The sequence below is a fragment of the Mixophyes fleayi genome, chromosome 11 (assembly GCF_038048845.1).
Source record: "Mixophyes fleayi isolate aMixFle1 chromosome 11, aMixFle1.hap1, whole genome shotgun sequence".
In the NCBI taxonomy this organism is placed as follows: domain Eukaryota; kingdom Metazoa; phylum Chordata; class Amphibia; order Anura; family Limnodynastidae; genus Mixophyes; species Mixophyes fleayi.
In genome coordinates this window covers 32,500,908-32,519,831 of record NC_134412.1, presented here as the reverse complement: position 1 = coordinate 32,519,831, position 18,924 = coordinate 32,500,908, and the positions used below count along the sequence as shown (strand labels likewise).

The following is an 18,924-nucleotide window of genomic DNA, read 5'->3' as shown; positions in this document are numbered from 1 at the left end:
AATCACTTTGGGGAGAAAATTTCGATTTAATATCTACTGTGCTTGAGAATACTGTTGTTTCGGATCCTTACTTGGCACGTCTTCATATTTTTCGAGCCTCTGTTCCACAGCATGATAGATATGTCTTGGGATATATGTCGATTGTGGCAAGAGCCATTGTAGCCTAAAACTGGAAGACTCCAGCCCCACCTCCTCTTTTTTTTTTTTTTTCTAAAATCCAGTATAGTTTTGACATGGAGACTATAGATATGCCCTATTCCACATCTGCTTCGGCTCCTATTATGAAATGGCTTCAACAGCAAGTGTACATCACAGGCAGAGCAGTCGCAGCTCAGCTCTTTTTGGCACTTCGCCCCTTACTTTACTCGAATACCATTGTGAGGATACCACCCTTAGCTGGGATGGCCGTTATCCTCTGTGGGATTCAACTCACTCGGGTAGACCAGAATATATTCAAACTAAGTCTTTATTACGACAGCACAACACCACAAGACAGAGTAAACGGTAGCATGTATCCTCCAGACTACAAACAAAACAAAAATTGCTACTCCTCAGCACTCCAAAAGAATAATCTCAGTCTCTTTGAAAGTCTTATCCTCCCGCGATATTACCACTACCGATTAGCTAGACAGTTACGTTGCCACCTAGCCTGGGTTACTGGCTCACACAGACCTGGTCCTGGTATGGTTTCCTCCAATGGCACCACAATGCCTGGCTCAGAGTTCTTTTCGCTGATGTCTTGTACACCAGCATCCTCCAAGCTGCATGAAATCTGTAACTATCACAAATCTGTGACTTTTGTATTGCATCCATCATAGATTTTTGTGGATACTATAGGGTTATCTAAGTCACAGAGCAAATGACCTGTTGTACTGAGGCGGACGCTGATGGCCCCAACATTTTGGGGATGCCTAAGACATTGAATGAGTGACATCATGTCACTCATTTGTTGTTGTTTTTCCACATGCTACCTTGTGCTGTAATGCTGCTGTTCCTCTGTCAGATGTCAGCAATATTTCTTGAGTGGTCACTGATCAGATCAGATAAGGTGTATCAATATGGCTGGAGAGTAAGTGAACACACACAGGTCTGGTGTTGCAAGAACTCTGAGTTTATCAAAACAAATCAACATCTATATATAATGTTTTAGTCATGTAGACACTTTAGCACTGCGTAAGCGTAAATCATAAAGTTCTACATCAGCAAATATTAAAAAGAGACCTATACATATCTTGCAGAAACTGTTTAGAACAGGGTATAACTGTTACAAATCATTGTTGCAGCTCTTGCATGTCCCTGAAACTTGCTAAAAGCTAGAACATATTGTGACTTGCAAGGTTGTAAGCCTGAACAATATTCTTTTGAACAATCTGTAATCGAGTTAACTCATTCACAGTGATGGTCTGGGAGTAGCAGCATCACAGACAGCACTGAAACGCACAGCTTGAAGTGCCCGAGAGCCGCCTGTTGCCTATCCCTGGTCTAGTCTGTATCATGGATAGAGCAGCACAGACGTCTTACTTCTAAGGCTAGAGTTCTGTAATTAATTGAATCGCGGTATTCTTTACAATTAGAGTTAATCAGTTTTCTCACAACAGGTAGCTTATAGTGAGTTAATTCTAGAGGGATGAACAAATACACATTTCTACTGTATATGGATTTCTGAGCAAAAATCGTCAAGGCCATCAACTGAACCTGGCTTTCAAAAATCTGTTATATTCACTATTAAAAGATGTTATATGAATGCTGTACTCAGCTTTAGTGTAACAATAATGCACTGAATTAGATGTAATGAAACCTTAATTCAGCATCTTTGCCTGACTTTTCTTATGACGTTATTGTCGCAGGTCAGCAGCTGGATGGCTCAGGAATCATTTCAAGAAAATTATGCATTAAAATTCCCTGCAGGAAATAAAAAGGCAGGATTTTGATGCATTAACTGGATTATATGTACAAGGCTCAGGTCTAGCTCATTATATTCACTTATACACATATTCAGATCAAGTTTATAAGCATGAGTTTACCCATCTGAACACTGATAATAAAATTTACATAAAGCCTTCATATACTATACACTTTAGGGGCTAACAATTGTAATGCAGAGCAAAGGTATGTGCAAATAGGTCTCAAATGGATAACTATGATATCATTATAAATTCTGCATGCACCAAATGCTCTATGTTAATGTGCATTCTGAATATACTTTCACATTATTAGAAACATGTTACAACTGGAAACTTAAAAATGTGCTGCTTGCAGGAATAATGAGACTCATTATTATAGATGTAAAAAGATTAACCTGTTTGCTTCACAATTCAAGTGTGCTACTTATATTCACTATAATAAGAAATATGACACATAAAAGAATTCTTGTATTGCACTCGTTGTTGACAGATATTTTGTATTGAACTATACCTGTAATTCAGAGATTATAAACATGTTTTGCAACATAATGAGCAGAATTACCATCTCATACTGCTATCCGGTTCTTTTATGATAACCGGTAATGACATTTACTGAACACTCATTGTAGGAGTAAGTTTCATACATAACTGATTTGATTAACGGAACAATTGAACTGTTTGTTCATTTTTGTTAATCAGCTTATCCACTTTATTTAATGTTCAATATCCCCTCCCTTCCCTCTTAATTGGTCAACCACCTACTCTATTTAGCAGGGTCTCCTGCTCACATATAGCCGAGACCTTTGCCGATCAACTTCAGCGATACTTGTCTCTCTTCAGAGCAGGAAAGATCTAACTCAATGTCCTTAATTTAAAGCCTTAGGGGTATATTACTAAAGTGCGGATTTGAAAAAGTGGAGATGTTGCCTATAGCAACCAATCAGATTCTAGTTATCATTTATTTAGTACATTCTACAAAATGACAGTTAGAATCTGATTTGTTGCTATAGGCAACATCTCTATTTTTTCAATCCCGCAGTTTAGTAAATCTAGCCATTTAGACCCTCTATGCCAGATCATACCTGCTATGGAGTAGGACCATCACCAAAGTACTGGGAAGGGAGGAAATGTGTTTGTCTCAAATAAAACTGAAACTCTTTTAATGCTAATAAAGTTGTTAATGTTGAGCAGTGTTTTATTTGGACATTATGGGGGGGTATTCAATTGTTGCTTTTAACGCGCTAAAACAAAAAAAAACAAGCGCTTGAAAAATATTACAGTTTATATGGTAATATGCGCGTAAATACCGTTAATACGGTAGTTTACTCGCTGAATTTCATCTCGCAGCTCAGGGAGCTGCGAGATGAAATTTGGCGAGTAATTACCGTATTAACGCTAATATTTTTAGAGCGCTTGTTTGAGAGCGTTAACGGCAACAATTGAATACCCCCCTATTATTTTTATTATGTGAATTATAGTGTTAAGTACTGAATACTATAGGCCTAGCTGTTGTGTCTGTGTAAGGGAGAAAACTTTCAAACGCTTTCTTTTTTTCTTCTTTTAATAACTGCAGTCCTCTGATAGTTATGGACCTAATAAGCAGCACATATAAAGACATACAAATAAACTGGAAAGAGTGGCAGATAAATCAGATAGATTACATGACATTAGATGACAAGAGTTGAGTAATAGTAGATGAGAAAAGAAAATCTTTGACACAGGACTTGTTAAATGAACAGATGCGTAATTAATAGACTGTGGACATTTCTTTCTTATGGAATGTTGAGTGAGGTCATGACGTGACATCATGATGTTACAGCTTCTAACAGTGCTTCAAGATTCCACCCTCTCACACACAACCAAGACACTGACATAACAGCAGCATACATCACAGGCTCTCATGCACATACTCACTGCATCATCTGCACTTTGTCATCCTCTGACATTTGCTTTAGAAACTTGTAGCCAATTCGCCAAAGTATATCATCAAAAGCTATGCCCCATTTAGATGTGCCTGCAGACTTGGAGCTTGACTTCCCTAAAATATGACCTTGAGCTTGTTTGGATATTCTAAGATTTGTGATTTTAGCAAAATACTTCTACTATTGCAGTTGTAAAAAGGGGGTGGCCGTCCACTCCAGCAAAAATTGGTAATCCGTCCTACCAATAAGCTCAGCCAACCCTACTTTAATGAGCAACATCATAAATATTACACTTGCACATGATCAACAAACATTTTACCTTCATATGTTCAATAAACATTTCACCACATATGTATTTCTTCAAGGATTAGTAATTTATCTCTGTATAGCCTCTTAATGCCCAGAGGGAAGGGCAGTTCTTGCAGCCATGGTTCCCCAGAGGTTTCCTCCACAAGGGGTTTTTCTCTCCTGAGTGCTCAAGGATGACTCCTCGTGAGACCAGGGGTATCCACAAGTTTGTAAGAGCCATGGGCCAATCTTGGTCCATATTTCCTATTTTATTATGCAAAATAACAAATATACATTTTCATTTAAAAGAAAACTTTAATAAACGTATTTTAAAATACGTTTTGCACTGTTTTTCCCTCTTTATTCTTCATACATGCTCCTGAAATTGTAAAATAAGTGGTGTGGGAGATATTGACTGGGGAACCAGAGATGGTAATGAAGATAAGTGCAGGGGTAGTTGAAATAATAAAAAAAACTCAGCTTATTAAAGATAAAACAGAGGTAAAGAGAATATGTCTATGAAAAAAAGCAGAACCTGTGCACATTGGCTTCTTCAAATAACATCGGATGGCTATGGATGGCCACAAAAAGACATGTCCTTTTCTCATATTCACAGTAGTTTTGTAGCTTGTCAAAAAAACCTCTAATAGATATGTGGTCAAAAAGTGGTAATACAATCTGAGTGTACATGAAAGCTATATTGATATCATATTCAGTTGCTGCTTTTATCCACCTGTTTGCTCTGAGTGACTTCACCTTATGAAAGGGGTGACTTCACTTGATGAATGGGGTGGAGCCCCCCCACTCCCGAAACATTGTGTATCATGATTCCCACCTGTCATAATTAACCAGCTCTGAAGAGCTTTTGATTGAGGTGTGTCACCTGATATAAAAAAAAATGTATGTATTCTTTATTTATGACATATTCTGGAAAGACAACAAGCATAAAAAATGGTGCAACATATAAACTGTAGTTTTTCCAAAATACAAAGGAACAACAGGTAATGACCCACGAATCTAGATGCAAAACGTATTTAGAACACAGTTGCCTACTCTCCCTGAATGGCCGGGAGACTCATGAATTTTTGGGAGCTCTCCAACGAACAGGGTGTGATACGAGAGGTTGCCCTGCTCTCCCGCATTCCCGAGGGAGCAGGGCAACCTCCCGAATCACACCCTGTTCTTGGGTGAAGTAGGCAGGGCTAAATGTATTATCCTGGCCGAAATTGACAGTGGTTGACAGGGACGGGGCCTAATGACGTGAATCTTGAGCCACGCCCTCATGATGGAGCCCCTTCCCGGACAGCTTGATGCCAATGTTGGCAAGTATGATTTAAAACCAGAAAATCTCTGTTTTGTAACTAGAATTATTACTGGGTATATGTTTGAGAAGTGGAGGAGCCCAGAGAGCATTTTTAAAGCACCACAAACCCCGACTATAAGATTTAGGGGTATATTTACTAAACTGCGGGTTTGAAAAAGTGGAGATGTTGCCTATAGCAACCAATCAGATTCTAGCTGTCGTTTTGTAGAATGCACTTAATAAATGAAAGCTAGAATCTGATTGGTTGTTATGGGCAACATCTCCATTTTTTCAAACCAGCAGTTTAAAAAAAATACCCCTTGGAGTGGAAAGCTACATGGAGATCCTGGTACATGCTGCCGACCTTTACACAGAAATGTAGTATCTGACAATAAAAATAAAGGAAACAGCAATCCAATTAAGGAGCACATATTTTAGTTTTTCATTAAAAAATAGGCCCACAAAAACATTTAATAAAAGCATGGGCAGTGCAGAATGTTTCAGAAGTCAATCGCAATCAGTCAATCAGAAGCAGCAAGCTAGTGCTTGAGACCGTCTTTATCATCAGCATGTATTTGCGCAAGCATTCAGGAACCTGACCTTTATACAAGTAGTAACAGGTGTGTCACCATGCTGGTGAAATTACAAGGTATCCCTCCTTGAGTACAAATTATATATAATTATAATCAAATTAACTGCGCTCATACAAGAGATCCCAGAAAGTGAACGTGCTAACTATATATTAACCATGGTGTATTATAGAGTGGTAAGCATCAATACAGTGGTGACAAATAATAAGAAAATGTACTCTGTAACGGAGTTAATCATGCTCATGGAAGTCTAACCAACAGAAAAATGTTTCCTTGTGGCAGCACAGTGGCTTAGTGGTTATCACTTCTGCCTCACAGCACTGAGGTCATGAGTTCCCGACCATGGCCTTATCTGTGTAGAGTTTGTATTTTCTCCCTGTGTTTACGTGAGTTTCCTCCGGGTGCTCCGGTTTCCTCTTACACTCCAAAAAACATACTAGTAGGTTAATTGGCTTCTATCTAAATTGACCCTAGTCTCTGTGTGTGTGTCTGTGTGTGTATGTTAGGGAATTTAGACTGTAAGCTCCAATGGGGCAGTTCTCTGTACAGCGCTGCGGAATTATAAATAACTGCTGATGATGATGATAGTGTGTTGTCACAATGGTCACTTATAGAGTTAGACACAATAATCCCTATAAATACATAGTATATCACATAGTGTTCAATAGGGTGCAAGGGCAATAATTATATCCAAGAAATTGTCAAAATTTAAGCTAAACTCACAAACGTCAGATGTTTTACGGAATGTTCAGTTGTAAAATTATTAAGGATTACGGATACCGTGACGTCTGAAGGTGTTCAACACCAATAGTGTCCCTTTTAAGTATCCGTGTAATGAGGGACCTCACAGTAGTCAAGGGAGGTGTTCCAGATAATTCAACCTGATTAAAAACATTCCATAACTGAAGTATTGCTAAATCCACCCTTTTTGTGTCTCCCCCTTCCCTTTAGGTTGTAAGCTCAATGAGCAGGGCCCTCTTTTCTTGTGTGCTCCTTCTACTGTTCCTTCACCCTCTGTACCTCTTGGTCTGCTTCGCTAGCCCTGTTTTCCCTGTTTTCTTAAGCTTCGGCCTTCTCCTTGCTGATTTCTACTATCCCTTTCACTATCTGTCAGATATAATCTGATTTGCTTTACCCTGTCACCTGTGTTTGTATATATTTGTGTATCATGTTGTGTCTTGGTTCTGTTTTCTGTATATGTAATGTACGGCGCTGCGGACCCTTTGTGGCACCTTATAAGTGAAAGAGAATAATAATAATAATAATTATTATAGCCGCCAAAAGAGATGTTTCCACTATTATTGCCACTGTAAATTCAATAAATTCAATAAATTCAATCTGTGTGGTTTAACGAACTAGAATTTTTGGCTGCACCAGTCTTGAAATATTGAAATATGTCTTTGTTTCAACCAGATTTGTGTCCATTTTATAACTGCACAAGTGGTGGGCAACAGGATGCCCGCCGTGCCTTCATCTGCAGTTCCCAATCTTCTAAAGAAAATAAGAGTGAATAGGAGTAACTGATTCCTCGTCATTTGACCTCCTCTGCACACTGCAGGGAGGTCCCACAGCACAGCCAATCAGAGGAGGGGGAGGAGTGCAGTTCATTCTGGAGTACATCCTCTCCCTTTTTCCTCTGCAGACTTCGGCTGTGCAGATTAGTGTGGGGAGGTGTGAGGGGACATGTGCAGAGGGGGAGATGTGCAGAGTTCTGTGGGGAGATCTCAGTGGCATGGGGGGCATGTAGGGAGGTAAGTGGCATGTGGGGGAGTTTCGGTATGCATATGGCGGGGGGTTTGTGACAAGTGAGGTCTTTTGAAATTAAAGTTAATGTTCAGCCCTTGAAGTATGTTGGTTTTCCCATCACTGTGCTAAACTGTAAACTTCAATTTGATGTATAAATTCAAAGTTTTCATTTGCAGCTCACCGTTAAATTACATTAAAATAAACTATAAAATGTTACCTTTTCTGCTTTTTAAACTTACATGGCTACATTTTATAGTATTATTATTTCTTTTATTGGAACAGAGAACATTGCTGTGTTTGAGTTTGAAGTTCGTATTCACCATTTGGATGGAGAAAGCATAAAATCGTATACAATGTAGCTATTGAAGTTCAAACAAGCTTGAACCTATTCTCCTTTCTTATATCTAACTATTATTTTCAAGTCTACCTAAAGTTCGAGAATTTATAGCTAATTTTCGAATTCAAGAACTGGTTTGGCGATCCAGAGCGAGAACCACTTTGAAACAATTTCTCTTTTCTTTTACCACACTCAATACACATCCTAGTATGTTAGGTCTCTTGTGTTAAAATGTATTAATACAATAATGGTGGAAAATAAAAAGTCTAACAGACTGCAAAGGACTGAAGGTATTTTAGTAAGATCCTTATTGGTATACCTCTAACTAAAAAGATAAATCACAAAAATAATTTCCCATTAGGCTGATATTCATAGTTTTAATCCATTCTCCATGCATGTTGCTGTGATCTATCACCCTACTGAACCACACCAACAATTTCTTGAACATTTCTCTGCATGGCTACCTCACTTCGTATCTTCTGACATCTCCACCACTTTCATGAGTGCTTTCAACATCCCTATTTCTAATCCACGTTCCTATGCTGCCTTCAAACTACTCTAACCTCCTCCCTCAGTCCTCTCCCAGTAGGTTGAATCCTTTACTCATCAGGATGGCCACTGCTTGAATCTTATTTTCTCTAGACTATGCCCAGTTTCTGATTTCCTTAATGCTCCTTTCCCCCTCTCAGCTCCTCACCTTATCAACTACATGCTCACGCCCAGTACGTTACCCTGTTTATTTTCAGACTCTACCAAGCTTCTTCATAACTGCAGAAATATTATCTCTATTTATCTTCAACAGTTTCCCACCTATCTCCAACACCTTCTCTCTCCAGTTTCTATATTCTCCTTCCCTGATATGGCAGTACCTCATTTTCATCAAACCCTAGCAACAATCCTTAGTTAAGTAGCGCCAATGAATCATCTTATTTCGCGTCGACTTCAATGTCAATCGTGGCACATTAAAGTAACGCGAAATCTTCAAATACCTTCTCGCTAAGCAGAACGTCATTGGGGAAAATCTTGTAACTGTTAGGAGCCGCCGCGGCCACGGGCCCGGCAGCGACTCAGCTCTGGCCCCGCCTGGCGTCTCGGCCATCTCCTTGACGACCGGGACGTCACTTCCTGCAGATGGTCTGACCGTTGGCAAGGCTTATCTTACTACTCTTCTTATCTTACTTCTCTACCTCCTGTCCTCTTGATCCTATTCCCTCACAAATTGGTAGGCCCCTGTCTCCTGTGCTCATTCCACCTCTAACTAAAATCCGTAATCTCTCTCTCTCTCTCTCTCTCTCTCTCTCTCTCTCTCTCTGCTGGTAACTTTCCTTCATTATTCAAGCACATAGTGATTAATCCTATTCTGAAAAAAACTAAATTCTGACCCAAACTCTCTCTCTCTAAACACCATTATTCTATTCTAATTCTCCTGGACCTCTCTGCTGCATATGATACTGTTGACCACTCTCTTCTTATACAAATGCTACAATCCCTGGGTCTTCCAGACACTGTCCTACCCTGGTTCTCATCCTACCTATCTCATTACTCTTCCAGTTTTAATTTCTCTGTATCCACCTCTGCTCCACTTCCCTATCACTTCCCCTATCAATATCACTTCTCTTGGAAAACTAATAAGCTCCTTTGAATCAGTATAATCTCTATTAGGAGAGAAATATTTTTAGAGCAACTAAATAAAATAGTCAGTGAGTTGGAATTCGCTAAAGAAAACTACCAAGGAGTCCCAACAGCTGAAAAAGATTGATTTAGTTGTTAAGTTGTGAAGAAGGCTCCTAGCTTTTGAAGTAGTCTCAGTTGAAGAATAAAGATCTGATGTTATAAAATTGTAATAACTTTTATAAAATTCTTTAGACAATTCTTTGGAATTTTTAATTAAAAAATAATTAAAATGTTCCGGTGGAGTCCTGTGTTTTGTCAAACAGTATATAGAGGCCTAAGTATACAACAAATACTTACATCTAAAGTATGCTAAACAATCTTGGCTACTCAAAAAGGGCTTTTTAAATGGGTGTTTTTTAGCCATAGATCATCATCATCACTTTACTTATATAGTGCCACTGATTCCGCAGCGCTGTACAGAGAACTTATTCATATCAGTCCCTGCCCCATTGGAGCTTATAGTCTAAACTGTCTAACACACACACAGACACAGACAGACCAGGGTCAATTTTGATAGCAGCCAATTAACCTACCAGTATGTTTTTTGGAGTGTGGGAGGAAATCGAAGCACCCAGAGGAAACCCACGGGGAGAGCATGCAAACTCCACACAGATAAGGCCAGATCGGGAATTGAACTCATGAACCCAGTGCTGTGAGGCAGAAGTGCTAACCACTTAGCCACCGTGCTGCCCATGTTTTCCATGGACTCCTCCAGAAGGCTTACAGACAGTACAGGTACCAGTTATGCACACACCATTATAGTCTATTTTCTATTTTTCATAGTGTTATGTTGCTACAGGAACTTTTGAACATTTCCCTGTTTAAATGCCAGGGTCCTGTCACACTGAAGTGTATACGCACTATGAACACTACAAACCCTCTAACGCCGTCCTTAATCTGTGGTTTATCTTTTTAATATTCACATGATCTTAGCCTTTGTGTGTTAGTTTTCCTATTTTCCTATTCATACTGCATTTAGGTTTGTCCAGCTTCTGCTTGGGTCCTTTGAGGCACATAAGTTGGGCACATTTATGAGTACGGCTCTAGGTCCACTATGCTCTAAGAGCCAATACAGTGCAAGTCCAATACATATGTGGAATTCAAGTCCCCCCCCAAAAAAAAAAAAAAAATAATCAATTGACATCACATGTTATATAGTCATTAATGACAAAACATTAAAAAAAGTTTTTCATTTTTTTATTCCATAAAACACATTAACTTGAATGTTATTAATGTCTACTGTACATAAAATGCATTTTAGTTGCTCCTGATTGCAAACACATATTCTAGCATGCATATGCAACCGTCATCACTAGTAATTGGCACTTACACCAGATCTGTAGCTGGTGTAAGTTATACAACTGAGAGACATGTACCTTAGAGATGTCTTAAGCGCGAATAGGATGCTGCTGCGTGCGCTCAAGCTTGGTGCGCCTTTACTGTACATTGACCTCGAGCATACGTCCTGTCCCCTCCACATACTGCCCAGGGCCGTCTCTTCCATTGGACATGATGGGCAGGTGCCCGGGGGCCCTGCAGGCAAGGGGGGCCCGTCCGAATCCCAAAAAAAATATATATATATATATATATATATATATATTTTTTTTTAAATACTTACCTTGTGGTCACATCAGCGGTGATCCGGCTCCCTCCCTGGTCCCCTCTTCCGTGCTGTGCTCACAGTGAATGCTGGGCATGATGTCACGCCCAGCATTCACTGCAACCACAGCACGGAAGAGGGCAGGAGAGACTCAGCGGCGCGGAAAAAAGAAGAGGATCGGACTTAAGGTAAGTTAAGGGGGCCCCTATATATATATATATATATATATATATATATATATATATATATATATATATATATATATATATATATATATATATATATATATTGTGTGTGTGTGTGTGCAAAAAAAATATATATGTATGTAAAAAAAAACGTGATTATGTAAATAATCACTTTTTTTACTATATATATATAATATATATATATATATATATATATATATATAGTAAAAAAAGTGATTATTTACATAATCACGTTTTTTTTTACATACATATATATTTTTTTTACACACACTATATATATATATATATATATATATATATATATATATATATATATATATATATACATATATATATATATATATATATATATATATATATATATATATATAATATAATTATTTTTTTTTTGGGGCCCGGTACACTGCATTGCCCTGGGGCCCATAAAGTTGTTAAGGTGGCCCTGATACTGCCCCTGACATCACAGGCTGTAGCAAGAGTTTTTAAAGATGAATTGGACGTCCTCTGGCGTATGGTTTGTTTCTGGGCACACGCAGAGCGATTTTAAGCAAAATACACCACATTTTGGCGATAACGTGCCTTAATGAATCTGTCTTAATTCATCTCCCCCTTACGTTATAACTGCCTCCATTAATCTCCTAATCTGGTATCTGCCCCATTGCCTCATGTCTGCTCTTCTAGCTTCATCATGTTTCATCTGCCTAGTATCCTCTTGCCTTATTTCTTTGCACCTTGTGTGTTCTACCTCATGTCTAACCCTCTTTATTTCCTATACATGTCCTATTCACTCATGTGTTCACTCTTTGTCCACTATGTGTCTCTCTATCTCTGTGTCCTGCTTTTACATCCTATGTCTCACTTGCAGTATCTCTGCTTCCCGTGGTGCTGCCCCTGTCCCACTTATCTCATATCTACTCCAAATTCTAACCAATTTTCATATCTTTGCTTTCCTTCCTTGTTATTCAGTGTTTTTAGGATATTCCAGACAGTTATCTCTGAGGTCATTTGGTAGCTACATTTCAAAGTGTAACATTCCAAAGTGGTTCACTATAACCTGAATTCAATTTAGGATTAAACCACATTAATTATAGGAGAAATCAACTTTGAGTTTCATGTTTTGTATAGGATAAGCATTTGGCAGTATAACTCCTTCTAATATGTTTTTTTGGGTTCACTTTATTTGGTCCTAGATGGTGTATTGTTTCCATTGATTTCAGTTTGCTTGGAACAAATTTTTAAAATAAGAGATGTCAGGTAATCAGTCCTGCTTATTGATTCCAACAGATGGAGCAAGTGAACTATGTATGGCCTATGGCATAAAACAATTTTTAATTTACTCCTTAATAATTTACTGTTTAAGTTTATTGAAACATTTTCCCTAATGGCCTACTTAATTAGTTATAACCAGTCAATTCAAAATGTCAGAATGATCTACTTTATTTGCCAACCATAATCCGCTACTTAATAAAACATATCCTCCCTAATTTCTAAATACTTCCAAAATATCCCATTAACTCATCCAATGATGTTAGTGTGTTCTTCACTCTGATAACCTTATTGAAACAGTGCATACAAGACGTTTCCCAAGCATCAACCACTGTTTAATGACATTCCTAACCTATCATTTTCAACCTCTAAATTTTCCCCACACTATGCACAAAATCAAAATTATATTTTGGCATTTTTGCTCTTTTCTTGCATCTCACATCCCATAATCCTTCTAGATTCTAAGCCTTTGTATCAGGATTTTTACCACCTCACTACCTATTATCCTTGTATGATTAAGTAAGGCGTTGTACATGCTGGAGAATGTTCCGACCGATATTTTATCTACAACGATTGTATCTATGGCTGAAGGTCCGATTGCCCGGGCGATTCATGCGTATACATTAGACACGTTTTAAAACGATTAACAAAAGACCAACCGTCCGGCCAACGACTTTTTAGAGCCATGTTGTTGTGTTAAAAGATTTTGATATCATGCACACTGAAACGACATTTGATGTCCCTGCAGCGCTATGGCCAAGACATTTAAATAAAAGGAAGAACATCTTCGGTATGAGCCTCCCAAAAACTCACATGCATTTTGTTCCAAAACATATCTACTAATTACATTCTTATCAGCATTTGATCATCACTAGATGGAGGTGTATAATTATGCAAGCAGACAGATGCAATACACAGCTATAGAAAACATAGGGATTTGCTTTTCTTGTAGACTGTGCAGACAACAGTGTATAATTAGGCAAGGAGACATATGTTATGCAAATAAATGCAATAGACAGCTTCTATTGCTTTTCCGTTACAAGCACCTAATTGACAATTGATGGACATGTGGAGAACACACCACCTGGGACAGCTACAGACCTCAGAAATTTGCATGCACACGCCCCCAAAAGGAGTCTCAGTTTTAGGAACTATCGGCAGTTGGTCGTGGAATTGGTTGGGAATTCATACACACTACATGAGCGGAAAATGATTGGAACAAGATTATTAAACAGTACGACCAACATAAGGAGCCAACAATTGGCACTTTGGGAGGACTTTCCACCATCGTGTGATTCTACACACTAACTGGTCATCCAACCAAATGGTTGTATGTTGACTGATTGGTGCGATTAATGGGCAGAAAAGCTAAAGTGTATACCTAGCCTAAGTCAGTCATGTGTACTTTATTGTTAATCTATTTTCATTTATCTCTTGCTTTATAAATAAAATGATTGGAACTTAAAAACATTATTTGAACTGTATTGCCTGTAATATCAAAATATCTGATAATAAGACTTGTGTAGCAGTGATACATTTGTTGGTTTGACAAATATGTTAATGTAATGACTACAAATGGCTCTATGCAAAATAGAGCATTGTACCATCGAGCCCACACAATTCCATATCATTAGTTAACCTCTGCGGTACAAACAGTACTCATCTGTAATTAGTTTTGCTCTGAATTTATTTAATTAGCTTGCAAATGCAATGGTTCAATGGTTTACCTGTCTGAAATAAATGCGTGAATTCAAGGCTTATAAATCTCAACTTGAACTGCTTTACCTCTGGAGAAAAATTTTAGCAGTAGATTTACATATGATCTGTGATTGGAATATTTGGTTTTAATAAGCTTTTGCAAGTATCCCATGACTAGAAATAGGAATGGCATGTAAAGCACGTCTTTCAACCAACTTCAATCACAAAGATTGGCAGCTAATGGAAGTCTAAGACTTCCTCATAGAACTAGCCAATGATTTTTTTTATATATATAACTACTTCATTTTAATTAAAAGTTCTCTCTCTCTCTCTCTCTCTCTCTCTCTCTCTCTCTCTCTCTTTATATATATATATATATATATATTCGATTTTTTTTTGTGCAATTCATATTTTAGTTAATATACTATGGGTTGGGGTTTTTTCCTTTAACATCTTTCATTGTTCATTGTAGTGAATGGTTGCAATTGTTTTTAGCTAACTTCATTATTTTAACATAATACTTTGTTAATTTGGTGACAAAATAACTAATGTATTGTTAGCAAGTAAATATAAATTTTAGTTAAAGGGACATATACATTATTGAGTGCAGCTGGTGTTTAGCTACTTTAGCTGTCACAGTATGTAAAAGGCCGTGTTAAAGTAATGTCTTGTAGTAAATTTCTAATTTATATCATCAATGGAGACAATTGTTTGTTGAACACTGTTCTGTTGCCCACATTCACTGTTTTAAGTGTCTGCGTTGTCATTTTCTTTATTCTGACAGGTGTTTTACCAGCGTGCTGATATGGCCATTGGCTCTCTTACTATAAACGAGGAACGATCTGAGATTATTGACTTTTCGGTCCCCTTTGTGGAAACAGGAATCAGTGTGATGGTTTCCAGAAGCAATGGAACGGTCTCCCCATCAGCATTTTTAGGTAACAATGTAACTCATAATTTCTTATCACCCTGCAGTGGCATTCATGTTAAAATCAGGATTAATATCTGTAAACTTCACCACCCTTTAATAATCAGGCTAAGCAGGAAGCTGACTTTCCAGTTCATAAAATCCTTTGTTTATATTTCTGCAGAAAGCATCCACAAAAAAATGCAACAAACAGTAGAAGATATAAATGAGCTCAAACAACAATAAAAACTGAGTGTATCAGAATAACAGTGTTTCACAGATGTGATATAAATATTTTATTATTGCTCCCACTTTCACTAGACCGTTCTAAACGTTTGATCTAACCATAAAATATAGATAACATTTGAACAAAAATATGTACATAGAAAAGTATGAATTTTCCATCTGAGATGTGGTTAAAAAACAATGTTTTTGTGAGCGTTTGTTTAGATAGACAAGTAGTTTATATCTACAAACAGGTATATAGCTGCGTTGCTCCTCTTGTCTTCAGCAGAGACAGTCGTTGACTAACTGTAAATCTAACACGTTGCAGCAGATTTACATTTACACAATTGCTCTTAAAAAGTCAAAGCCTATAAGTGTTTGAACCTTCCCTTCACCCAGAAGTGAAGCCCTGGGAAAAGAAGCATTTGATACCGCGCATTCTCCCTAGTTGCGTTATTCTCTAGCCATTTGTTAGCTGTAACGGCTGCCTGACTGTACATAACTTCCAGTGGTTCAATGTCTCTGTAGAGGGCAGTAGAGAGACACACTTACGGCATCATTCAGATAATGGGACCTATTTATCAATCAGTTTTTACATAAAAAATCCGCATTTTTAAGTATAGTTGAAATTTATAAATAAGGCCTTTTTCTTTGAACTCTAAAGCAGTCCCCATAGATGTCTATGGGAACTGTTATTTAGCGCAATATAGCATTTTCTGAAAATCAAAGATTTTCGTAACGTGTACCTGATAGCTGACGCCAGCTGAAGCCATTGAAGCCATTGAAGCGTATGAGGAGAGCATTGTGGTAGTGGGGTCTTCTGATCCCTCACTGTATCCACTGCTCTCCCCTCCGGTTACTATCGCAAAAGTGGCCACTTTGTGATATTAACCATAGAGGACATAGAGTGAGGTCTTCACAGGAGCAGCAGTTTTTGTGACCTTTGTTCTAAAAGAAAAACTTTAATCAATCAGTCATGATATTTCTATCCTTATCTTTGTGATAAGGAATAAAATTGATTGTATTTAAAATTCGATTCATAATAAATATGCCCAAAGTTCACAAGAGTTTCAAAGTCTCAGAACTGAAAACTCTGTGCTGGATTATTTTAAACCTGTAGCTTGCTGATAAGCCATGTTCAGCCAGTCAGTTGCTTCTTACATATTTAGGGAACAAATTATGTCAAGAAGGAGTTCACATATTATTAACGTTTCTACACCAAACCTGACGATAAAGGAATAAACACTTGCACTAAGGAATTATGGGTGGTGACTTTCAATGTACTTATTGTCCCTTTTTGAATTATATTTTAATTCATACAACAATTTGAAGTTTTTCATAATACATTCTTTGTAAGAATCCAGTGTTCACAAGAAACTGCCAATATGCTTCCTATTTAAATTGTATCACTGAATTCATATGTCCCCATTGTTAATGAAACAGTTAAGGTCTTATTTGTTTGATTTTGCTACACAGCTTCTGGTATACAGTCACTGGTGTAATGAATAAAAGGAATATCATTTTTAAATCATTCATTTGCTATGACCTAAGAAGAGTCATTGGGTAGTGCCCAGGCATCTGGCCATTCACAAAACATAATGATTTTGTCTGATCACCACTGAAACAGTCATAATACTATCCCTTATTCAATGCATTTCACTTTACATTTGTGCTAGAAAACACAGAAATCCCTTTTTCCCAAGAGTTTTAATATCTACAGATAGACTAATGGGTCCTTGTAATGTATAGCAAGTTCCTCACCCCAAACTCAGTTTTGTGTTCTCAATGTCCTATTTGCAGGACTGAGCTTCAAGGCAGAAATGCGTTTGTCCCCTTACAGATCTCGGGTTATTCTGCCAAAGACCTTTATTTTAAATCCAGCATTGGACTAAAACAAGGCTGGAAACCTTAAATATGTGCATGGAGCTGATTAAATAAAATAAATATTCAACTGAAGACTAAACATGATTAGTAATAATGGATATTATCTGTAAACATCTGTCTCCTAATCAATCCCCAAAAATGGAAAATATGGGAAAAGGACATGTAGATTGCAAAGGGTGGAAAGTAAATTTCTAAAGTTACTAACTTCACCAACTAAAGGAAAGGTTATAACAAATATATAAGTAGGCATGACATATATAGCAAGCAATGTTTTTATAGTTTGTATGGGATGCGCATTATGGATCTCATTTAGAGTCGGACGCAAAGTCCGTTTTAGGCGCATCCAACAAAAAAACACTATCAAGCATCATCATCATCATCATTTATTTATATAGCGCCAACATATTCCGTAGCGCTTTACAATTGGGGACAAACGTAATAAACTAATAAACAAACTGGGTAAAACAGACAAAGAGGTGAGAAGGCCCTGCTCGCAAGCTTACAATCTATGGGACAATGGGAGATTGACACATGAGGTTAAGTATACATTTTGCATCTTGGCCCAGCCAGACTGCAAAGGTAGGGTGACTCATAAGCTAAATGATCCTGTCACACAACAATGTTGGTCCGGGGGTAGTTGTCTTGTGTGAAATTGTGTAACAGGCTAAAGGTAGTGAGGTTAAGATGGTGGTTGAGGAATATTATAAGCTTGTCTGAATAGGTAGGTTTTCAGAGAACGCTTGAAAGTTTGTAGAACAGAGGAGAGTCTTATTGTGCGAGGGAGAGAGTTCCATAGAGTGGGTGCAGCCCGAAAAAAGTCCTGTAACCGGGAATGGGAGGATGTAATGAGGGTGGATGAGAGACGCAGATCTTTTGCAGAACGGAGTTGCCGAGTTGGGAGATATTTTGAGACAAGAGAGGAGATGTATGTTGGTGCAACTTTGTTGATGGCCTTGTAGGTTAGTAAAAGTATTTTATATTGGATTCGGTAGAAGACAGGCAGCCAGTGTAGAGACATACAGAGTGATTCAACAGAGGAATAGCTATTTGCAAGGAAAATCAGTCTTGCCGAAGCATGCAAAATAGATTTTAGGGGTTTGAGTCTGTTTTTGGGAAGACCAGTAAGGAGGGAATTGCAATAGTCAATGCGGGAGATGATTAGTGCATGAATTAAGGTTTTAGCAGTGTCTTGTGTGAGATATGTGCGGATTCTGGAAATGTTCTTTAGATGTATGTAACATGATTTAGATATAGAGTCAATGTGGGGAACAAAGGATAGGCGTGAATCAAGGATTACACCTAGGCAGCGAGCTCGTGGGGTGGGATTTATGGTCATGTTATCAACAGAGATAGAAATGTCAGGTATGCTCTTGT

General features: G+C 37.9%; 1 protein-coding gene across 6 annotated transcripts in view; it reads left to right on the top strand.

The window, feature by feature from the left end:
• GRIN2D (glutamate ionotropic receptor NMDA type subunit 2D) overlaps window positions 1-18,924 on the top strand; it is a 557,401-nt gene that overhangs the window by 366,910 nt on the left and 171,567 nt on the right. For all 6 annotated transcript variants that reach the window (XM_075191487.1, XM_075191484.1, XM_075191483.1 and 3 more), the window contains one exon: window positions 15,319-15,472. In XM_075191487.1, coding sequence (XP_075047588.1) covers window positions 15,319-15,472 — 154 coding nt within the window. The remainder of the gene's footprint in view (window positions 1-15,318; window positions 15,473-18,924) is intronic.